The sequence below is a fragment of the Triplophysa dalaica genome, chromosome 15, assembly GCF_015846415.1.
Source record: "Triplophysa dalaica isolate WHDGS20190420 chromosome 15, ASM1584641v1, whole genome shotgun sequence".
NCBI lineage: Eukaryota > Metazoa > Chordata > Actinopteri > Cypriniformes > Nemacheilidae > Triplophysa > Triplophysa dalaica.
Genome location: NC_079556.1, coordinates 16,655,425 through 16,680,833, shown reverse-complemented (window position 1 = coordinate 16,680,833; position 25,409 = coordinate 16,655,425). Strand labels below are relative to the sequence as shown.

General features: G+C 39.1%; 1 protein-coding gene across 2 annotated transcripts; it reads left to right on the top strand.

Moving 5' to 3' along the window:
- Positions 1 to 5,985: 5,985 nt before the first annotated feature.
- c15h14orf180 (chromosome 15 C14orf180 homolog) lies at positions 5,986 to 25,074 on the top strand. Of its 2 annotated transcripts, XM_056767887.1 has the most exons (10): positions 5,986 to 6,399; positions 7,784 to 7,814; positions 11,350 to 11,436; positions 13,659 to 13,779; positions 19,422 to 19,452; positions 19,550 to 19,658; positions 20,411 to 20,571; positions 20,728 to 20,857; positions 21,548 to 21,574; positions 24,630 to 25,074. In XM_056767887.1, the coding sequence occupies exons 1-10, from the start codon at positions 6,247 to 6,249 to the stop codon at positions 24,830 to 24,832; spliced, it is 1,053 nt and encodes a 350-aa protein (XP_056623865.1). In that variant the 5' UTR covers positions 5,986 to 6,246; the 3' UTR covers positions 24,833 to 25,074. The 2 variants fall into 2 exon arrangements, with proteins under 2 accessions (XP_056623865.1, XP_056623866.1); XM_056767888.1 differs by lacking the exon at positions 21,548 to 21,574 and having other exon boundaries at positions 5,987 to 6,399.
- The last annotated feature ends 335 nt before the right edge of the window (positions 25,075 to 25,409 follow it).

Here is a 25,409-nt window from a genome sequence, read left to right as displayed (position 1 = left end):
TCTCCTCGGAACTCGACTCTGAAACCAGTGTTGGAGCGGTGTCATGTGCATCAACTCGAGGGGTATTAACCCGCGAGGACGCCATGTGTCCCAGGAGCCTCTGAATTGTTTCAGGGGGACCGCTGTCTGCCTAAAATGTTCATTTCAGACAGTTCAACACTGGTTGGGCACAACTGCGGACAGGTGTGCCGACATGGTGACAGAGCTGAGTTCCATACCGAGAAAGAGGATGCTCTGCACTGGGGAGAGCTTGCCCCTCTCTTGGTTGACCTGGAGTCCCAATCGACCTAGGTGCCGGAGCACCAGGTCCCTTTGTGTACATAACAGATCTCGCGAGTGTGCCAAGATAGGCCAGTCGCTGAGATAGTTTAGTACCCGCTCGCCTTCCTCCTCTCAGGGAGAAAGGGCGGTCAGGGACAGACCGAAAGGGAGGACTCTGTACTGATATGCCCGCCTCTCGCACGCGAACCGTGGGAACGGCCGGTGTCGAGGAGGATCGAGACATGAAAGTAAGCGTCCTTCAGGTCGATTGCCACGAACCAATCCTGACACCTCATAGATGTCAGGACGCGCCTCTGTGTGAGCACCCTGAATGGCAGCTTGTGAAGGTGCTCTGTTCAGGGTACGCAGCCTTTGGGGGCAACCCGCCGTCTTTCTTGGGAACGATGAAGTGCGGGTCGTGACCCACTGAACATCTTGGTTTTGAGGGACGAACTCGATGCCTGTTTTGCCAGAAGGGTGGTGACCTCTACCCGAAGTACGGAGGCGTCCCTGCCTCTGACAGAGGGAGAGATGATGCCCCGAAACTTGGGTGAGTCTCTGGCGAACTGGATCGAGTAACCAAGACGGACCGCCCTCATTAGCCAGCGAGACAGTGTGGGCAGCTCTCGAGCTCCCAGGGACTGTGACAGGGTGACCAAGGGGACGGTCTGCTTCATCATTCCCACGGGGGGTGGTTCGTCGGCTGGCGGAGCTAACCATGTCGCGGGGAGTCCCCGGAGGGAAGGTTTTTGCTCCGCCTGCTTACCTGCCTGGCGGGACAACGGCACGCACTGTCGGTTTGAGAGTGGTGACGGCTGTCGTATGTGTACGACCTCACGCCTCGCCAGGGTGTGAGGTCGGTTCGCCGAGCACAGTCCAGTGGAGTGTGCGATCGGCTGCAAGTAAACCCGGGGAGAACAGAAAACTCAGTGAGTAAGTGGGCGCCAAGCCCTAACAAGGGCCCGGCTTTGGTGACGAGGCAGGAGTCGTCCCGTACCGACCGATCAGAGCCTTGGCTGTGAAGGTTCGGGCCCGATGTTGTTCTCCCTGGGGTCTTCCCGTCAGTGTCCCTTCTCGCGAGGAGGTTGCTGACGGGGTGGAGGTTTCCCCCTCGACCTCTGCTTCCGGGGTGCCGCCTGTGGGGGCACAGGAACCGGAGCCGATGTCGAAAGGGTCCTGGGTTGCAGGGAAGCAGACGTCACGTGAGATCTCGGAGGCCTGTAGGCGGCCGAGTCGCGGCGTGAAAAAAATGTGGTTAATTGCCACTGTCTGCTTCGCCGTCAAAAAACTGCTGAGCGCAGTCCTCGACGGTGTTACCAACAACCCACCCTGCGAGATGAGTGCATCAAGAAAGCGGACTTCCTTGCTGTCACTCTTCTGCACAAGGTATAGCCGGGGGTGTCTCTCCTGGACCACTACCGTGGACATCGTCCGACCCAGGGCCCGTGCCGCCGCCTTACTCGCCCGTAGAGCGCTGTCAGCGGTGGCACGGAGATCCTGCATTATACCCGGGTCGGCCTTACCCTCGTGGAGCCCTCTCAACGCCCTGGCCTGGCGGACCTGCAGGATGGCCAAGGCATAGAGAGAGGAGGCAGCCTGGCCCGCAACATCGCAAGCTTTCGACACCAGTGATGCCGAAGTCTTACGTGCTTTGGACGGTAGGAGTGGATCCCCCGGGGGATCTCGACGCAGTCCTTGGCTGCCTCACCATCGAGGGAAGTAAGGGAGCCGGAGCTGGTTTCACTGGAACGGTCCGTGAGTGGAGCGTTCCAAGTTTTACACAGCTCCTCATGCACCTCCGGGAAAAACATGGCACCCGGGGTGGGCGCGGTTTGCACCGCGCACCGACCTCGGGAACCACGTATCCCCGGGTTAGCACGGATGACATCACTTCTGCTTCCTCCTGAACTCGACCGCTGGGGGTGGAGTTTGGATTCGGCAGAGTCGGATGCCAGTCTCCCTCCGATGCTGCGAGCGACATCTCATCTACGTCACACATCATTTCCGAGTGTGTGCGTGAGGATCCGGACGGTATGCCACCGCCGGTTGGGGAACGTTCAGAAGAGCGAATCGGGGTGCGATCGGCCCGTGAGCACTTGGCTGGCGGGTTTACGTTCGCAGAGTTCCCCGTATCACTAACGCTGCTAACGTGGGTGGTCATCGGGGCCGTAGCCACAGATGTCACAGCCCGGGTAGCAGACGAAATGGTGGCTGGTTCCCGTAGGAAGACAGCCACCCGTGACCGCAACTTCTGAATGACAATCTGCCCGCAGTGCAGGCAGATGTGTCAACGAACGCTGCTTCAGTGTGCTGGACGCCCAGACACCTAATGCAGCGATCGTGTCCATCCCCCTCCTCGATGAGGGTGCCGCACCCAAGAGAACAGCGGGACATGCCGCGCTGGAGAATGCTCAGTCAGTCCTGAAAAGGACTTTTAGAAAAAATCTCTAACACCTCCGGAACCGCCGAGACGCCCAGGGGAAGGTCGCTGCAGGAAGGGACGATCCGCTGTAACACGTCGTAGCACCAGCGTGTAGTTGTAGAGGATTGAATCCTGAGTTGTACTCATGAGCGATGGCTCTGAAGAACAAAAGGTAAGTGAATGCTGCACGCCGGCCTCCTTTTATACCGGATTTCCGGGGGCGGAGCCCGGCATGCAAATTGCATTCGCCAAATTTCATTGGCCTTTTCTATAGTAGTCAGAGTTGATTGGTTCTCAAGGGCGAACCCCATCTGTCGTTCTCGACACAACGTCGAGAGACCGACAGAAAGGGAACTAATAGCACCTCATTGTTAAGTGTTATCCCAAATCTCATGTAAATGTTTAACAACTACAAATTCTTTATCCTTGCTGTTCTAACATAAAAACTGTATTACTGCCTCTACATTAGCACTTGGTAAAGCCATAATCTACTTACACTGCAGGCTCTGTATATGTACTCTGTGACTAAGTTTTGTGCATCTCAAGCAACTATGCCAAAAAATATTTTCAGTCAAGCAGCTCAACATTGCTTTAATCGGATTACTTTTCCAAGTAATCCAAGCGTGTAGTTCACATAATCGGCCTAATGATTTCATGCAGCTTGGGCTGCCTGTGAAAGAATGAAAAGACAAGAAAAGCACCAGGTGTCAGACAATAATGATTGTTCATCTGATGTAGTCAAATTGGGAAACAAATTTGTTTTTGCTACCATTGAGTTCTGGTTGTTGAGGATATGCGTGACATGAGATGGCTGATGCTGCTGGACACCTGTGTTCCACTTTGTTGCTTTCTAAATCAAGAGAGAGACCTAATGGAGACACCACACTGTGGTAGAAAATAACAATTCATGGAAAAATTACAATTACAAATGATTTTTGCTACTCACATGTGTTTCTTTTCCTTTAAGAGAGTTTTAGAAGAGATCACCAATGTGTCTTTGGGTTCGGCACTACATGTGCCAGCCTGTGTAGAATTTGATCTTAAACAGAACCAATTCCCAGATGGTACTTTATTTTCTACAGTGATGCATCTGTAATGTCAAATGTGACCTCTAGTATGGTAATTGGTAATTTCCTTGTGCCTTGTTTGACAATCTTGCGAATCTCTTGCCAAAACGTATATTTTATTATGTAATCTTTTTAATCTACATGAAAAAGGCGTTTTTGATGATTTTAAGACAGGTGTGTGATGATCTTAAATAATATGTTTCATTGTATTATTTATTTGAATTTGTTAATTTAGGTGTGATTTTTATAATATCCACCAGAGGGTGCCAGAGTTCAGGAAATTAGTATTTTTACATGTATTGACTGAAGCCAAAGCATTTAAAATGCAAAGACAGACGTGAAACATGAAGGTAAGTCACAATATATATTTAGAAAATTACGTTTTAAGACTTAATTTGGAAATATGGGTTTCTTGATTGAAAGAGTTGTTTGATTGCTAAAAACAGATTTTAAAGACTATAATTTTAAAGATAGGCACTTCACAGACAAAGGCAACAACAATCTATGGATGAATCATCATTAAAAGGCTACATTTAATAAAAACGTCAAATAGATATGTTTCAATATGAGTTTTATTTTATTTGTATTTTACTGAAGCTCAAACATCTACGCTAAATATGATTTTTTTTACGCTACCTAGACTACCTAGTCTAAAACCAAGCTCACACAATTATTTTGCAGTTATTATTTTGCAGTCAGGTAAAGGGCTTATTTGTCAGGGCCATTGTTGGGGTGGACAGTCCTTTGCTCAGTGTATGGGGGCTGGGTAACATTTGTCCATGGCTAAAGTTGCGACCTTGAGTACAGTACATTCCCAGTGCTCAACAAAATTAAGTGTTTAGCAATTATAGCCTTGATAGCTCAATAACAGGAAACTCAAATAGTCTATCTAAAAATCTAAAAGTCCACACACGGCTAATATAAAGTAAACTACAGTGTAACTAGGTTATACCAAATGATCGAAATGCCATTCTTAGACATGTAAATATTAGTACGTAAAAAGAAGGGAACCATTAAAATGTAAATAACAGCTCACATAGAGTAAGTGTTATTTGTGTTATGTGCCAACAAATGTAATGTGCTCTTCAACGGAATTTACACAATTTACATCACAAATTATGTAGTTTACATAGTTGACCAAACAATTGTATTTAAGGAAAATCATGACAAATAAATTATTTTGGTGACGTCATGAACTGGTTTGTATCTATTAGATAAACGGGAAGCAAATCCAGTTTGTGGGCGAAAGTGTAATAAACAGCTTCAATTTAAGGGACATAATGACTCAAGCACAAAATTTATAACTAGTCACTGAGAGAACTGCAAACATGTGAAGTCACCGCACCCTTCAAATAAATATTAGATGTCCTTGTTTAGACAGTAAAAGTATTTTTAGACATGTAGCTCTGGTAGGCCACACAGTAATGCCTTCTGATACATTTGAATAGTTAAATGTTCATTTTAAAATATATATAATGTTTAACTTTTCAACTCTTCAATCGCATTTTTGAAGCATTTATTTAAAACTATAATAGTATAATATCATAACTGGAAATTACATAATTAGAGTAATTTGTGGCTACACGTTAAAGGTTTAGAATATATGATAAATGGTCTTTTTAGACCTGAATCTATTTTCTATTTTTTTAATTAGAGTACATTTACAGTATTTTTTGTAAACGTATCAAGTTATTTACTTTAAAGTTCTTACCGATGCAACCAAAATAACCACATGTTTAGCACATTAGGAAACTTCAAATATTGTTTCCAAATTCAAATTTGTATTTTTCTAAAACAATCCATTGGCACTTTATTTAAAACATGTTGTGGCAAAATGACACTTTGTGTTGCCATTGTGTGTATCACATATTATTGATAACAGTCTATATGTTACAGAAGACATGAGTAATACGAGGCATAATGAATGTTTTCAATGCATACAGTACATACATAAACCCTACAGTATCATCAGCAAGCCCCAATCAAATAATATTATTATTACTATCTTCTACCAGTTGTATTTCTTATTAAACCATGCTAATACGTTCTCATTTATCCTACTGAAAATTTGCATCGAAACAATTGGCTGTGAACAGTGTCACTCAAAGAATAAATCCCGACTTCCTCCTCTGCTCTTTGCGATGTTGTGTGGGCGGGGACTGAGCGATGCCGTCTCCTATGCTCCCCCCACAATCCCTCTCTTCCTTCCTCCCACACACCCACGCCTCCTGCCCTTGACTCTTACAGAACGTGAGAGGAGGGAGAGGAGAAGCTGTGAGCTTCTCTTGTTTTGATGTTACAGCGACGGATCTCCATTTTTTCTCTTTCTCCACACTCCCACTGTCCTTTATAACATTGTCTGTGCTGCTCCATCCCTCCGGACCGACTACTTTTCAATACCTCTGCTGCTGCTCAGATGGGAGACGTAAGTGCTGTGGCTGTCTGGCACGTGAACACGCAGAGAGGGTCTCTCTGGCGGGCCATCCCAGGCACGGGATGCTGAACGGGAGCCGCGAGGGTTTGTTTGAACTGGGCAGGCAGCTCCAGCAGGAAGGAGACTCCCAAGCTGCTCTGCACTGCTTTCTGAGTTCTCTGCTGGGGCTCACACATGTGGAAAGCTTCCACTCACTACCCAACTGCCTGCATCAGGTGAGCCCTGAATCTGCAGGATGGAGCTCCATAAAGATGCATTATGGCATAAAAATGATTAAAATGGCCTTTAAATGTCATTTTTTGTATCTGCATGTGCAATATGAATGTGTTGCATACATTCGGCTAGATATACCCTTGCAGAAAGATCTGCATTTCTCAGTCATGCATGTGCGTTCTTATGATGCAGTGACATACTAACCTAAAACAAGCCTGATTCAGTTGATGCATATTTTACGCTGATAAATGTATTCTCAAACATTTATAGCGTATCTGTTCCTGAGCAGACAGATCAAACACACGTCCACCTTTATGCAAAGATTGTGGGTTTAGAGAGATTAGCACATTTGCTTGCCAGTGCAGAGCATGAGATGTGCTTGAGTTAATGTTGGCTTACCCCTTTGTTTACAGTTGTGTTGACTGGTGTCAATGTCTGTTTCATTAAAACATGAGGTCAGTTTCTCATAAAACTCTAAATACCAATACATCTTGCTTTCTCTGAGTGTTTCCATAAATAGTTCCTTTTCAGTCTGATCATGAATGTTACTTGTTGAAAGTGAGTCAGATAAAAAAAACTCTTGGCTCAGATTACACACTCTGGGTATCTCTGGTAAACCTTCTCCGAAACCCTCAAGTCCCCAGGAATTGTCCAGAACATAAACAGTGGCTCTAAGACATGAGTACTGGAATGCGTGGTATGAAAATGGCCAGACAGAGCTGTTTCGAAATTAGCCGGACAAAATAAATATTTATATTTTTCACAAGCATTCAACTATATTATATAATGTAATAATTGACAAATAAACTGTATCATTTGTCCAATGGTTTGACAGGAAAAAGTAAATAAATGATAAAAATACATGTAAAATAGGCATATTATTTTACATTAATAATATGTATAATAATAAACAGTATAATTTGTTATTTTTTATATTTTTTGCTGTCTCACACTATAAGACAAGGTTTATTTGTCAACTTCCCATATCTAATATGAAAAACTACGAAAAAATATAGTAGAAATAACAGTAAGCATTATAATAAATGATAAAAGCAGTTTCCATTGACTCTGTCAAGAATCATGAACATCCCATGAAGTCTACTTTACAAAACCCTACATACCCAGATATATTGTACCACAACAATCAAATTGTTGCGCAACAGTGCAACAAAACAGCAAAATATGTCAACACAACTTTAACGTAATGTGCCTTCACTGAAATATCTTAAAGTCAGATTGAAAACTTTTTTGAATGAATGTATTTCTGTACAACATCTATAAGATGAACTTAAATGTGCGTTTTATTAAAAATAATTTATCTTAATTATCTTCTCTGTGTAGCCATTCAGGTTTGCTTTTGTCTGAATTTTTATTTTCTCTGTACAGATTGCTGAACTCTACATTGATGAGAAGAATTGTATCCTTTAACTTTTGCTCCCTATTTGTAATGAATATTCAAAAAACATGTATTTATTTATCAGACACTTACAACGAGAGAACATTCATTTTGTCTAATGTGCTAACAATAAGTGGTATACAAACTTTCTTTAGGCTACAAGTTTGATAAATGAACTACATGGGGTTCAGCCTTTTTAAATATCAAAGTTAGGCTCTGGAATAGTTTTCAGGGACTTTACAGCTGAAGGCTTACAGTACATGTGTGGTAATTCTGCTAAGAGGATTTGTAGGCATTTCTTTTATGTCGACTGATGAGCGTCACATGTAATTAACCAGCATAGATCCATCGTATGCCCCAATGTCATTATTCATCCATACCGTACACTACAGTTAACAACAAGGCTAGTGTTACATGACATGCATTCTACCTTAAAGATCGGGCCTCTCAATTACAAAGGTGTAGAGTTTAAAAGGGTTCAAGAGTGTGCATTTTAGCTCCATGTTAAAATGGGTCATTTGCCCAACCTAAGCCATTAACCAAGATCATTGGCGACCTCTTTTTCAGTTAAAAGCCAATTACATGTGAATCGGTTTCAACATGTTTTCTATGATATCTGCACTGACAGTGTGCTGGTAAATAGCGGTGGGCCATAAGAAAAATGTGATTTCTTTGTAATTACTTCAAAGAGAAATAATGGGTGTAGATTTTATCATTTAATTAAAAAAGCAATTTACTTACGTCTGTTTTATCAATGCATGAGAGATGACAATAGAATTAGTTATTTGAATGGGCGTAATACAAACTAAAGCTTATTTGGTCTTGGAAGGTCAAACTGAATGTATGAAATCAAAAGTATTCTACCTGGACTGTTTTAGCTTCCCTTCAGACATAAGGTAATCTGAAAATGTATGCAAATAAATGTAATGTCTGGTTGTTGAATCAGGTTAAGCACCAATCTTAAAGTAGTAGTTAAGGCAAAAAAAAATCATCTTTGATTCTCCATTATGTCATTCAAAACCTGTATATGACTCTTTTCTCCGTGGAATATAGAATATTTGTCATAGTGGTTTTGTGTACATACATTGGAAGTCATTTGGGGTCTTAGTGTTGTTGGATCATGGTCATTCTTCAACATATCGTCTGCTTTGTTCTGCAGAAGAAAGTAAGTCATGCAGGTATGACATGACATAAAGTTGAGTAAATGATGGCAGAATTTTCATTTTTGGGTGAACCATAAGTAGCTAAATGTAGCCAGATTTAAAGTTGTCAACCAGCACACTTTCAGTATTTTTCTAAAACTACCCTCTATCCCCCTGTGCACTTACAATCTTGTCATATGAATGAATATGAAAAAAATCGTCTTGGTTTAAACGTACAATGTCTGTATTACTAAAGCCACAATAATATTTCATATTTATAAAATTGCATTTATATAATAACATATCATTCGAAGTGCACTTCAGTGCTAAAAAGATCAATTGAACTTTAAATCGTCATTTTTTCTCAGTATACACTTTGAGAATTAAATATCTATGATTAAACTGTGACTGACTTACTCATGAACTGGAAAGATTAACATGAAAAACTTCTGGTAAATTTATTTGGATAATACTTGGACAAAACATGTCAAGCATATTTTATTAAATGTTTAAGATCAATTTAGCTCAATGAACAGAATTTTTTTTCACATTAAAAAAATCAAAAGTATAGAGACGTAACATCATACTTTATAAGCGTCATCTTAACATAAAGGCCCAGTTCATGCATACCACATTTTTTTGTGTTCAACTCCATTTGGAGTAAAAGGACATATCAAAAATGTGTATAAATAGATATTGAGCATAATATTGATTTTGTGATGACCCAATTTCAGCATTCACAGCAGTTTACAGATACAAAATTTGCTTAGGTTTACAAGACAAAATAAAAATGTATCACTGGTTTACACCAATGTAAATATACTCATGAAAACATGCTATTTTACACCCAACTTGTAAATTTACAGTTTATTACTGTGATTTAACATTTTTACCAAGTTTCAAAAATATGTAATTTTTTTTTATGAAATTCGTTTTTGATAGCATATCTGAAAATGGCACTGCACCATTTAGAGTTTATAAAGTGTAATCTATTAAAATACAGTACAACTATCTCAGTCATTATAATAATAAAAAAATAACCATCCGAATATGTCTGAATAACCCATTACCTGGCGTCATAGTCCTTTATATTTAACACGTTTTGTTGTCCTATGATACGACTAAGGAATAATTATTCTAATTCATAAATATATTCCACAATACATTGCAAAACCAAGTTCCTCTGCCTGTAATGTATATTCCTTTGATCATTTTTTGACATGACTGGATTAATGTTAGCTAAAATAAGAAAATAATCAGTAAAATCGTGTAGGTATATGTAACAAAACTGTATTTGAATAGAGAACATATTTTACCACAACTTCATCATGACAGCAGATTATTTAGTCAGTAGTTTTCCAGTGTGTAGCAAGTCATAGTCCTCAAAGGTCATAATTTATATTGAAACTGCTATAAATTACATTGCTGGATGCTATTTTATGAACACGCCAATTCGCACATGTGTAAAGGACAGTTTTGAGTTCTAAGTAATGCTGACCTCACTAAGCATTAAGAGAGTTTCTGATATCATGAATATATTAAACAATATTTCTAGAATGTGAAGCACAAGGACACTGGCCTTTAATAAAATTTAGTAGAGAGAGGAAGGAAAAAAGGCTGCATTAAAAGACGGAATTTATTACAAAATCAATGCAGAATGCATTTGTCCTACCATATTTATTCAAGGGTTCTCATCGCAGTTTCCACAAACAGATTTATCACTTTCCCACTGATCCTGTTAGTCAGCAAATTCATATGTTCCTCACCCAGCTGAGAACTAAAAATAAATCGAGGACTCCTGGGAATAAGCTGCTCATTCGAGGGAAAGTTTGCAAGTTTAAAAGCTACAGTCCAACGTACAAATAGCACACAAATGAAACAAAGCAGCTGGAAATAATAACACTGTCGACATATAAACATTACGTTTCTGTTATGAGTTCATCTAAAGCACATTTGTCACATCTTTTCAAATGAGTTCCACATGAACTTTATGTTTCCAAAATAGAGCCTCTGCATATATTAGATAATGTAGGCCATTGTCTATTTTAAGCACATTTCCTTTCTGACCAAGGTTCTATAATGACACGTGTAAAAAAACTAGTTGACGTCTATTTATAGCCCCACCAGAAGCTTTGTGTCTTTCTATAGAGATAAAAATGAGAGCGTGACACAGACACAAAGCAATCAAAACAGAACACAGGCCTGAAGCTGTTATATGGATATGAACCTTTTTTTCTGTTCAGGCGACACATTAAATGTTCAGTGAACACCTTTAGTATCTTATTTTCTGTTATAGGATGATGCTTAGCAGCTGAAAAATTCTAAATTTCACTGAGCTTGAATGACGTTGTGATCATAACAAGAGGCTATTTCTGGTGACAAGCATGTCTAATCCTTCACCCATATAAAATCAGATGGGAAAGCGCTGCAGTTCATTCAGGCGGAGAAGATGTTCTACGAAGTGGCATTGATTGAGCTCACCTCGCTGCAGGGCAGCACAGGCAGGTCCACTTTTTATTGCTTTACCTAAACTTTTATGGTGCGGTTCAGTGGACACGTGTTCCTTTAATGAAAGTGTATTAGAAACTGAACTTGAAGTTTAAAAGTTGTCTGCTGATCCCTGGGACATTTGCTGTTTTATGGATAAATAAACTTGAACCCTTAGGTAGCAAACTTTGTCTTTCATAAGGACATTAGACTCAAAAGTCGTATCAAAAAGGCTATTTCATCAGATGTGTGTTGAATACAATATGTAAAAAAATGTGAAATGATAGAACTTAGTACTTTGAGTTTAAAGAAATATGTTAATATTTAAGCTTATAATTAGAGTGTTGGTTGCTTAGAAAACCGTTATTACAGTCAGACCAAATGGTCAAAAATGTACCCAAGCTGTCACTGGGGCAATACGCTTACAAAACGTAAACCTTTGCACCTAAAGAGTACTTCAGAACTACACATTGGTACAAATGTATACATATCTCTATCTAAATGATACATTTTGAAAGGTTACTGCCCCAGTAACACATTGTTTAAATATTTTTTTGACAGTGGTTGGCCTTCTGTCATCGTTTCAGTGTTGGATTGAGGTCAGGTATAATGTAGTTACAAAGTTATTTATAGTCAGTAGAATGTATTTTGGGGTTCCATCACTGACGAAGAAGATGAAGAAGATGCAAATGTTTGGAGTGGTGTGGAATGACGCTTGCGTACACTAATAGATTTTGAAAATACTTTAAACGGATAAAGGGCTAAACTTTGTCCCACATGCCATGCATCATATCACAAATTCTTTGAAACCAATAATTTGAAAACAAGTACTCAGACTTGATAAGGAACAGGAATGTAGATAACATCCTAGCAACACCTACTGTGTTTTCCTGTAGCTCAGTGGCAAAGTTGTGGGTTCGATCCCAGGGAACATACCTATGTATAAATGTATAGGATATTACAATGAAAGTTGCTTTGGATAAAAGCGTCTGCCAAATGCATAAATGTTATTGTTAATGTATTGTATCAACACATTGAGTAAAAACAGCAACTTGGAAATTGAGCGTCATCCAGAACATCCAAACGACCTAAATCGGCAAATATTACCACAAAGAAAATATATTTACGTTATTGACCCAGGGACAGAATGTCTCCCCATACTGCGGTCAGGGTGCAGTTATCTATTTACTGGAACAGAGCTCCATCTTTATTTGCCCTGAAATGCACCAGTATCCATAGATGAAGACACATCAATTTACTGCCTGGCGGTTTTTGCCTAGGTAGCACAGTGCTCTAGCATGAGCAGAGAGAACAGGGGCTGAGGGAGATAAATGACCACGCTACACATTACCCCTTAAAAGAGTTGAGTACTATGGAAACGCTGCCTGATTCAGCTCTTTGCTAGAATGCTGGCATGATTTTCTCCCTCATGCCTGAAACCTTACTCTTCTCAGAATGCACTTGGGATACGCCAAGTTGAGTAATAACATTGCAACAGAAGAATGTATTACGTTCAGCAAACAAATGATGATAAAGCTTCACTGAGTCAATATGAAGTGACTTTAAACCAATCTGCAGTTAACCCTGGTATATACAGTACGATATATATACAGTGTACTGTAGATTGCATGAAGCAGTTCATGTCGATAACATATTCTGCTTACATGTGAAGCAAAAACATTTCCAAAATGCACTTTTTCAATAAATATTATTAACTCTTTAAAACACAACAATCTACTGAATTATTTATTGAAATGCTGTGCTTGAAAGTGAGCTTTTGTTATCATGCTGCCCCTCTTTATATATACTATTATTATTATTTATTTAACTTTATATTTCAGAATTACAATATTTATACACTATTTTTTGAGGTAAGGTTTTCTGTCTGATGGTGCTGTAAAATTTATGTGAAAACTGCTGTAAATCATTTAAATATGTGTACAAATATAGGTTTACATTAAGCTTTTGATTGTAACCTGTATTCTATGTTGTTGATGAGTGCTTTGTTTGTACCTTAAGTTTTTAGTTAAAGGATCATGGTGTAGCTAAGCTTCTGCTTTTCTTATGTTTGCATTTTCTTGAATTTGTATTCAAGGGTGCGGCAGCAATGGTCACATGTCTTTAGTTCTCTCTGAACCTCCCTCTCTCTCTCTCTCTCTCTCTCTCTGTCTGTATATGAGTCTCTGACTGTGTTTGCATCACCTGTGAAATTTCTGACAGACTTTACTTAAATCAGGGTCTCAGGAAGACAGAGCTCTGGGCACATCAGGATGTTTGTCTCAAGAGGAGTTATCAGAACAGACTTCACAGGCCGAGGACCTTGAGAGACTGGCTCAGCTCTGCATCATGAGCAAGAGGTAGGAGTGAGTATTGACTGTGAAAACAACTATACGTTGCCAACATGTGGCACTGCATACTGTTTTTACTAGGATGTTTGCTTAAATTAAAGAAGTATGTTTGTTATTTATGCAAATTTTAGCATCAAAGTATACCGCAATGGAATGACAAGGGTGACCAGGGCAAGTTGTGACAATGTGAATTTGTTAGAAGGACTACATTTTACAGTATCTCAGTTAAATCAAAATGTACAAAAAGTGTACAATTGCACAGACTTATTTTTAATGTTGGTTTTAAACACATTCTATCCTTAATATTCCACCACATATACAGTATAAATGTTGAGTAAACGCATTGGCGCACATCCAAACAAAAGTTAACTATACAATTAATGTACATTTATGGTAAACAATTTTACTAAATGTTTTATTTTATTTTACTTAATTTAAACACACTTAAGTTTAGCATACAGTTGTTTTTAAGTAAAATTGTGCAAATAAACACAAAAAAGTAGTAAGTAAATCTCACTTGTTGTTTTGACAAAATTTATTTAACCTTTAAAACTATTTCAGTTGGCCAAACAAATGTTATGTACTAATAAGAAATGAGCCTATATAGGAACTAATTTTATAAACTAAACAAAATGTTGTTTAGGACAACTAACAAGAGCATGTTATGACACTCTTGTGGGATTTGGCAAATTATATACAGTACATTTGTGCTGACATTTATATGTTTTTCTTATAGAAATCTATATTGTTAGGCTATTTTTGTATTTAAAGTAATAGTAAATATCAGTTTATATTATTACATTAATGAACCTGATTGAATTAACATATTATTACCATCGGTGTACACCAACATCAGTTCCTAAGGTAACAACTGCAAGTTTTCAATTTACATTGTAGGTTTTATTAATTACAAACGTAGCATTTTCTGGGTATTATGAAATCTTAAGGTTTTGTGTATTGCTGCATTAAAGGAATTACCATTCTGAACCAGTCGACACTCCGATATAAAGAGAGTTAGGGAAAGGTGACTTGTGTTACAGTATGTGAGTTTAAGGTGTCATGTGTTATTGGGACACTCTGACTCAGGTGTCCTCTTTCCTCCAGGGGCTAAACATGATGAGGCAGACTTTTGTAGGACCACTACCGCATACACTTGAGAACATTTATGTTCATCTGTTGGCACTGGTTGGGAACTTAAAGCATTTAACCTGATTGTCTCAGAGAAGGAGACAGCTTGTTGGTGCCACAAGAAAGAGGGGGATATTAAACTTGAATGAGAACGAGATTGTTTTATTGCTGCCCGAATAAGATAATGTTTCAGGGAATTAATTGTGGCGATGGCCACATTATTTGCATGCAGACATTTAAAGTCTTCGGGTCAAGTAACTCTGGAAACCTGAAGAGGGTAATTCTTCAACATCTTTCGTCCAATAGGACAGCTGTCAGTCACAGTTGAATTTATTGCACATTCAACCCCTTGTAAACATGCGTTAAAAGAGCTGTTGCCAAAAATTCCTTTAAAAACATACAATATATAGGCTGCCAGGATAAATTAATTTTGACATTTTGTAAAGGAAAGCATTTTTTTATGTGTTTTGATGATATTATATTTACAATTATTAGGCTGAAAGAACCAGAAAGCTTTAAACATATATTTAAGCACAAATGCATTGTCCATTCAATAATCATGAAACTTAATATAGTTAGTTTATTGAAATCTAGATGTTAATTTTAAGGATAAAAACTATTTATATAAAGCATCTGCTAAATTAATAAGTGTGAATGTATACTTAATTAGAGAAGTCTGAAATTTTTTAAATAAAATGTATTTCATACTTCACACTCTAAGTGGTTTTGCCTCTTAAATCTTTCAGTGCTGGAACAGGAAGCGCTCTTGTAGATGAGAGCTTTATCATGTCGTGTCCGATCAGATGTCCACAGAGGACAGTACCAAACAGTGAAAACCAACACCCCGTCATTATTAATTAACAAAGAACCATTATAACAACACTGACATATGTTTTGACTACTACAACATGATCTACATTCAAGCGACAAAACAATAAATATTATTATAATAAAGGTGTCATCATTGTAATGCATTCAATATAATTTTTATGTAATACATGTAATCAAATGGTAGCAAAGGGCATTTTTGTGCCGATCGCATCCCGATTTGCTCTTCTGAACGTTCCCCAACCGGCGGTGGCATACCGTCCGGATCCTCACGCACACACTCGGAAACGATGTGTGATGTAGATGCGATGTCGCTCGCAGCATGGAGGGAGACTGGCATCCGACTCTGACGAATCCAAGCTCCACCCCCAGCCTTTGAGTTCAGGAGGAAGCAGAAGTGATGTTATCCGTGCTAACCCGGGGATACGTGGTTCCTTAGGTCGGAGCGCGGTGCAAGCTTGCGATGCAGCGGGCCAGGCTGCCTCCTCTCTACGCCATGGCCATCCTACAGGTCCGCCAGGCCAAGGTGTTGAGAGAGCTCCACGAGGGTAAGGCCGACCCGGGTATAATGCAGGATCTCCGTGCCGCCGCTGGCAGCGCTCTACGGGCGACCAAGGCGGCGGCACGGGCCCTGGGTCGGACGATGTCCACCATGGTGGCCCAGGAGAGACATTTGTGCCACGGCTCTGATCGGTCGGTACGGGACGACTCCTGCCTCGTCACCAAAGCCGGGCCCTTTTCAGGGCCTGGCGCCCACTTTCTCGCAGAGTTTTTCCGTTCTCCCCGGGTGTATTTGCAGCCGATCGCACACTCCACTGGACTGTGCTCGGCGAACCAACCTCACACCCAGGCGAGGTGTGAGGTCGTATACATACGACAGCCGTCACCACTCTCAAACCGACAGTGCGTGCCATTTTCCCACCAGGCAGGTAAAAAGGCGGAGCCAACCTTCCCTCCGGGGACCCCCCTTGACAGATGGTTAGCTCTGCCAGCCGACGATCCACCCCTGTGGGAATGATGAAGCAGACCGTCCCCTTGGTCACCCTGTCACAGTCCCTGGGAGCTCAAGGGCTGCCCACACTGTCTTCCTGACCAATGCGGGCGGTCATAGCGGACAGCCGGGGGTGGAGACTGGCATGCAAATTTCATTCGCCAAATTTCATTGGCCTTTTCTATAGCAGTCAGAGTTGATTGGTTCTCAAGGCCAAACCCCATCTGTCGTTCTCGACACAACGTCTCGTTCCCTCCATCAGGGAACTGAGGTTACATACGTAACCAAGACGTTGTCCACTCTCCATTTGTTGGGTATATTGCTTCGTGTTTGCAAATTTTAATTCACAGAAATCCTACAACGTATGACTTCTCTCAAAAACTTTTGGTCACATCCATAATGCATGTAATGCTAATTAAGTTTTGTTTAATGTTTGACTTGAAAATTGTGCTGTCTGCAGTGTTTTTTATATTTTTTGAATAATCGCAACAAAATTCATGTAAATTTTGTGTCTGCTTCTGTCCAATAATAATTGTATCCTAATTATTGCTGTTTTAGTTGGTCTTACAGACCACACTGTGACTAAAATTAATTCTGAATTGGCTATGCAAATTCTCATCAAACGCCCCTCAACACCAAATAGCTTCATATTCATCCACATGCCAACAACTCCAGCCAAACAGAAGTGAGCTGTTCACAAAGCCATATCTTTGGCATGGGCGACACATTTCCATTACCTCCATTAGGCACCTCAGTTGAAATCACTGCACACGTGTGCCAAGATTTATCGTGATGGGCGCTGTAATGTATCGGTATGCCTGACTGAGCCTGGCTGAAGTGATCTATAGCTGGTGCATTCTGAAAGGACTATTTGACAAACTATTTCTGTGTGTTCAAATAAAGCAAAGGTGCCAGGCTAGGCTTTATGCTATGTGCTCTACATTTTACAGCCACTTCTCTATACAAGTAAATGCACCAAAAATAGTACTTTTACAACAGGACAGAATAAGCTAAGATACTGTGAGTTTCTTATTGTGGATTTGCTTTATAGCTTCTGTGACAGTTGACACGATGTGGCATGACTTATGAGAGGAAGGATCTGTTCACCTTAACACACTATCATATTACACAATGGCCCACTATTTGTGGAGATTTAATTTTATGTATAAACAGAACACCATGCTGACTTTACGCTGAATTATAATTTATAGACCCCATACCACATGCATGCATTGCAGAAGCAATATAACCTTTCATTAGTTCATTTCATTTTCATTTTCTGATCTGACTTGTAAATTATATTACGGATTCATTGGATGCCCTGCCTGGCCCGTAGTTAACTACTAGTGTGTGTTTGATTATAATAAAAACATTCATTTTATATTTAATTTATATTATTTTTGTAATGAATATTTTATTTAATATAAACTGTATTAAATAACATTAAAACTACTGAACAGTTATTGATTCTTTCTGGAGGTTACGGAAATCAAGTTTCGTCCACGCATCATCTTTTTATGTTGTTGACGCTGTAACCATCTATACTGCAGCATATTTCTATTCCATACTTATTATTTCTTCAAAGTCAAACTACAAAAGGTTTTAACAGAAGTGTGGATATCAAGCATGACTATTTCACACATCACATGCCACATGGTGAGAAAATTTGAAATAACATAACAAACAATCTGACTGATACCAGCTCAATGGTTATGTAAGGACAATGTTTGTTCCCAAAATACTAACCCCTGACTCCCATGGATTTTTATCGTAGATCGTACCCGTGGATGTTCTCTGTTTATCGTACCGTTGGATGTTTACCTGTTTCTTATTTCTGTGGATGTTTCCTGTCTCAAGTTTGCTGTGGATGTTCCTTTGTTATTATTTATATTATGTTGAACAGTTTAATAGCACCGGTAAAGTACCCCATGTAAGCAGATTGATGTCATGTCATCCCTCGATGTGTTGAAATTATCAAGTAATAGCGGACAGCCATGGCACTATTTACCAATTAGAGTTATTATAAAGTGTTTTAGAGAACCATCTACTGTGATGGATTACTGTGGGGATTTATTATTATCACAGACTATATTATAATTTTGAAATTAAAGTTAGATTGTCAAAAACAACTGTTTTTATCAATTTCGAAAGATAGATAACATTTGATCACACAACATCAATATTAAATATTAATCTAGTAAATTATGTGGACAAATGTGATCCTGGGACTTGTTCTAAAAATACACACTCCCACGTTTCATTCTTTATTGTAATGGGAATGGTCAACTGTGTCCCCAGGGCACAATCAATGATATAGATTTGCTGATAATACTGTACAACACGTGAATAGATAATATTGTGCAGCAGGCACATTGGTTTTATTCATAATGTCATAGTGTTCAAACCAATTCTGAATATGAAAAACACTACATTGACCTATTTCCAGTGTTCATCAACCAGAGGAAATATCTATAATTAAAAACCAGACTGTTCAAAATAATCATTTTTGTCAAGTGGGAATGCTTATAAAACATATAAATATACAAAATCATAAAAATATACAAATGTATAATAATTATGCTGATAATAACATGTAAAACATTGTATTCAATTACAATACTAACCAATGATTTAAAAAATCAAATATTTAGAGGAACTAAATAGTGTCATTCCTAACCACTTTGTCACTCTTGATTGTTTTCAGACCCCACCTTGCGTTAGAATACAGTGGTAAGGTATGTTCATGTATTTATGCTACATGTTGTTTTTTAACAAAGCAGTGTAAGAAAATGAGTTGAACATGTATAATCTTTTCCAACTGTTTTTATTTAGGCCACTAAAATCCACCAGCGGGCTTTTGGGAATGATCATCCCATCACAGTCCGGAGTCTGGAGCTGTTAGCCACCGTCTATGGAGAGATTGGCAAAACAGAATATACAAGTAAGACACACAATTTTTAGAAGCTTACATTTCAAGAAACACTGCGTACTTAGTATACTCTTATCAGCCCCTGCTGTTATTCAGTACAAAAACATTCACCTTGTGTATAGTCCTCAATGTTATTTAATATAGTGATATTAACATTTATTTCAGACAATTGGGGCATGTGTGAAAAGTAAATCAGATGTTCTTTATCTTTTGTTGATTAGTCTATATACTGCAGTGAAGGTCACATCCAATCTTTACAGGCCAGCCACATTTGATATTCTTTATGTTATGATCATATCATATCAATATACTCACTTGCAGCTTTCCAGTGAATGTTTCTTTAAAAGCCTACACTCACTGATGAAGTAAAGCTTCCTGACCCCAATTGCTTCACATATAAGCATAGCTCTACATATTTCTGTAGAAGATTTTTGCCCACTAAGTAAAATGCCCACGAATGAGTAAGCATATATAAGAAAGTGCAATCTTTCTGTCCACCGATTATTGCATATTAAGATCTTAGGCAGAAAAGCAATATCAAGTAGGGACTGTTCGGCATCATCTTTTAATATTACTGGATTATGAAAAATGTTATGTATGGGGCAGTCCAGTGTCAGGAATGTTGAACTCATCTGTCATGGCTTCAGGGTTAAATTATTCTTCCGGTAGTTTCATTATATTTGTGTTGCTAAAACTATTTTTGCTGACATGATATAATGTCAGGTATGTTTTTGGCAGATTGTTCAGCGATGTTTCTTTTCCAGATTCGTTGGGTGAGTGTGTGTCGACTCTTTCAAAGAGATTCTCTGCCAGTGAATCGTTCAGCGATGCTCTGAGTGGCATATCTCATAGCCATAAGGACAGACACTCTGAGCTGCGACACAGAAAAGAAGCGTACATACAAAACGACACTGACAAAACCGAGGTAATAATACTAGTGCTTTTGTGGAAAATGCTATTTCTCTCATAATGTTTTTAAATGTAGGGACCATAAGTGTACTATCCACAGAATTACTTAATATGGTCTCTGTTAAACAGACAAAAAGCCTAAATATTTTTTCTTGTCTGCGGCTTCTTTTAGATCATACCTGAAAAGCCACCCACCTCAATCCTGAAAAGGTCCAGCGTGAGAGGTGTAGAGTCAGACTCCCTGCGTAGACGGAAATCTGAGAGGCGAGTTCGCTTCAGAGAGCCGGAGATCACTGTTCACGGTGAGAGTTAAACAGTATGCTATAGCAGTCCCTTAAACCTCCCGGGTGTCTTTAACACTTCCATAAAGCGGATTTTTGCATTATTAAGAGAATGCACTTAAAAAAAAACTAAATTAAACTGGAGTGGCTTGTATAAGATGTTCCCATTGAGGTCTGTTGAAACATGCACAAAAAACTAAGATGGACAAACATGCCTTAGTGATTTACTCACCAGATTAATTATACATGCAAATAAGGCAGTGTGCAGTCTGTGCCAACAAGACTGTTATGTTAATGAAACAAAGAATTTAATTTAAGGAATTTAAGGAAGGTAATTTAGGATGTCGTCTGTTTATATGCATCAGTGCACTTTGTCTTTCCCTCTGGAGTTGTTATCTGTCAGCTGAAAGGCCTTTACCAAACCCAATATCAATAAATATTCATAATCTTATAGTCTATTTTCCTGTCTTTTTCCCCCAGAAAAAGGTGTTCCAAAACTGGTGTTTTTAAGCAATCAAAATGTCTGTACTCTTTGGAATTTTTGAAGTAAAAACTATAAGATATTTTAAATCAACTTTTTTCAACATACAATTTGTAGGTTTTAAACAAATGTATCAAGTTCAATCATTGAAGCTTATTTCTGATGAAATTGAAAGAAAAGTGAATGTTAAACAGGAACCTCATTATTTACTTTTTTATGTGGGTTTCTAGACATTCCGTACTATGACTGTTTAGGAGGTAAGTCAATTTAATGAGAAATGTGTTGAACCATGTGTGTCAAAAAAAAAAACGTGAAACATTATCTTTTTCTTTTGCATGCAATATGGGACACAGCAAGGTTTACAAGTGGTGATAAAAATGTACAAAGATTATAAGACAATTTATTGAACTTGCTATGTAAAACCCATATTACTGAATTATTGTTTTATCAGTTTAAAAGTTTGTTCGCCGAAGAATGAAAATCCTTATTAATACTCATTTAGTTCTACACCCGTAAGACTATTGTTCATCCTTTGAAAATAATTTAAGACATTTTAAATAAAATCCGACAGCTTTTTGGCCCTCCCATGGACATCAAAGTGCAATGTGTGCTCTTCTAAATGCATGTTGGAGACTGACATGGAAGAGAGAAGATTGTTGAATAAAAGTAGTTTTTTGTGCAAAAAGAGAATTCTCATCACTTCATAAAAATGTAAAGAACCGGTCAGTGAAATTTAGCGGCATCTAGCAGTGGGGTTCCGAATTGCAACCAATGGCTCACTCCACCCCCTCCTTTTTAATTTGCCGATTCGATTCGTTTATGGTTTCCATTTGATTCAATATCGATAAGTTATCAGTATTTCATATAAGATATTAGTTTTGCAGACATGGAATCCATATTTAAATACAAAGGCTGGTAACTAAAGCCCCCCTACTCAGATAAATGAGTGAAATTCATATTCACGTTAATAGTATAGCCGACACAATTGTTTTGAATAACTTCCCGAATTGATTTTTTTTAATTGGAGATCGATTAAAAAATGTTTCCCAACTGTCATCATGTGGTACAACATGCGGGCAGGGCCGCATTAAGAGCTCACTGGGCCCCGGGGCTATCAGTTACTGCAGGGCCCCCCCACCACTTTAGGTCACCAACTACAGAGAAAGAGAAAAAAACACTGTTTTTTTAAACACTGCTGAAGTTGTTTTACATAAATATAATCTAGAATCATTCAGAATAACTGTTGCCAATTCCTTTACAAAATACAATTAAGTTTGATTAACATTATTGACACAATAGCGACATCAGCTTTATTAGCAGCTTCTGTCACTTTAAGACCAAGTGCGCTGTGCAAAACCGTCTCTCTTCTGCAAATTTTCTCAACAACAAGAAACTAAATCATTTTTTCTTTTCTTGGTAGCTAGATTTGTGCTTCAGAAAACTTCTCGTATAAACAAGGGTAAAGCCCAACTAAAGGAAACACTGAACACTATTATGGTGACTCTTATTGCTCATGTTTTCTTTAGTGATTGTGTTTGTTAACAGCAGCTGTTCATCATTAATGAGATAATAAAGTGATGATTGATTCCTTAACTCAACCTGATTTAACTCATTAACTTGTTCATGTGTTGTTTAGGGCAGCGGTTCCCAATCCTGGTCCTCGCGACCCACCGCTCTGCATATTTTGTGTATCTCTCTTGATTAAACACACCGGATTTTAATCTCTAGCTCATTAGAAGAGAGCTTAATGAATGAACCGCGTTCCGATTACGTGTTCCCTGAACTGTGTTCATTGCTCTCTACTCCCTGCACACATGAAATCGCCTGACGTTAATTTAAGAACACGAAGAACAAAACTTACTACGGAAGATTGAAGGGTAATTTAACCGTAATTTTGAGATTTGCGCAACATTATCCACATTTCGAACGGGATTTATGGCAGAATATCTAGTGATGTTTACTTCGCAGGGCTCTTATGGGCGTATTAAACAAACCTCCGAAGCGGTAGGAGAAGCATACAAAATATGCAGAGTAGGGGGTCGCGAGGACCAGGATTGGGAACCGCTGGTTTAGGGAGACATCCAAAACATTTCCTGTAGTAATGCACGTGGACTGGAGTGGTCTAAATAACGTCTAAATAACGTCTAAGGAACAAATTTTTGCTTGCTGGGTGCTTAAATACGTGTTTAAATTATAAACTTACATCATGATGATGGCGCAGCACAATTGACATATTTCTACCGGACACATTAGCACTATCGCCACTGCCAGCCCTTTAGGCGAATAGTTTGATCAAACACAAAAAGCAATATCATACATCCATCAAGTTAATAATCAAACTTAACAGTTAACGTTACCTGAAATTGGTGGGGTCGATGATGACGCTGTGTCTTTATCATCAGCTCCAACATCCACCACTCCGTGATCATCAGCTTTAGTAAAATAACCTGATAGTTTTGGTATTTTACTGAGTAGCTCATGTTTCCTCTGCTGTTTAGCTTTTAAAAAAATCCTATTTTGAGCCCCACTCGCACATTTTTTTTTAAAGATGACATTTTTTAGCTGTCGAAGACTGTTTTTTGCGTGGCAATTTTAAGAATAGTCTAGATTCTAGAATAAAGTGAAGAGTCGAGGCGATTGATTGGTTGATGCGTAGGCTATATTCTAATAAGGCGCAGACAGCCATCGCCTGATAGGCCTAAGCTGAATTGATGTATATAAAATAAATGCATTTGATTTGGTATATCAAATTCAAACGTGACGTTTCAATTCACCGTGCCCTGCTGCCCACGGGGGTTTGATTGACATGCGACCTGACCAATCATAACGCGAATGCGCAATTTTGTTAATAATATTAATGAGAATGATTCCATGATAATGCATGGAATACACGGCAAAGCGCTACTAAATAACAGGGCTAATTTGTGGGGGACGTGGTAAGGCTTTGGCAATCAGATGGCTAGTAGTAATCAATCTGCTCCACAGCCAATCACGGGCCCCCTCCTTGCTCGGGCCCCGGGGCTTTAGCCCCGCCTAGCCCTATTGTTAATGCGGCCATGCATGCGGGTCAATTATTAATGAAAGGATTTTCATTCCTTGGCGAACTATCGCATGAATCCATGCTTTTATTTAATTTTTTGCATGTACCTTAAGATACTGCATAATAGTATTTTTCTGCAGTTAACATTTGTATTATACTTTTAACATTATCTTATTCAAAACAAGAAATATCAGTCTGCTTTTTTCGAATTATTCATAGTAATTTTCCAATCATCAGATCTTTTAGATGTTTTTGGACTTTGTGTTTCACAGTGTATGACACCCCCCAGAACCACCTGCACCTGGCCCTGCTCACCTGCCTTTTCCTTATGCTCTCTGCACTGGGTCTTGCGCTGTACTGCACAGATCGGCGAAGATCTCAGCGTGCCTGCGAGGAGCTGCAGACAGCGCTGGCTGTGTACCTGCTGCAATTCAAGCAGATAGTCTGGGGCTGGTGGATCTGGTTGACCATGTAATGACAATAACTGAACACAGGGGGCAGCAGCCACTCTAAACACAAGCATAGTATCGGAATTGTCACTTCGTGACATAGCAAAAGGATGATAGGTGAGGACAACTCCTTGTTTTTGTATTGCTCCTGATTATCATCTTCAATTTTAATATAAGACTGGCCATCAGTCCATTTCCGTAAGGATGTTTAACTTACAACTTTTTGTTGCTTTTTAGCACCATTAAACTGATGCGCATTTTTACCCTTTATGGTGGCATAGCCGGTGTCACATCCTCATTATACCAAATCCTATGTATATTTCCAGATCTCTGTCTTTGTTGCAGTTCTGGGCATTCAGAATGCATTTCTTTGTCCATAGAATGTGCAGGAATATTAATGAAAACCCTCATTACTCGCAGAATTATATAATAGGCCTTACTGTGGATACATAACATAACGCACTTCTGATTTAGGTTCATCTGAATTAGAGCCCGACTGATATATTATTGCTAGACCAGTTTTGGGGAAAGAAACTCCCTTTAATAATTAAATGTGAAAAGACATGTATAATAAAAAATACTGTAGAACAGAGATGTCAGACC

Excerpts from the sequence above, each read along its gene's own strand:
- c15h14orf180 (XM_056767887.1), top strand. The coding sequence starts at position 6,247 with ATGCTGAACGGGAGCCGCGAGGGTTTGTTTGAACTGGGCAGGCAGCTC. Across the intron at positions 7,815-11,349 it reads CTACATTGATGAGAAGAATT|ATGGGAAAGCGCTGCAGTTC; the intron begins GTATCCTTTAAC and ends ATATAAAATCAG. Across the intron at positions 20,858-21,547 it reads GCCGGAGATCACTGTTCACG|ACATTCCGTACTATGACTGT; the intron begins GTGAGAGTTAAA and ends GTGGGTTTCTAG.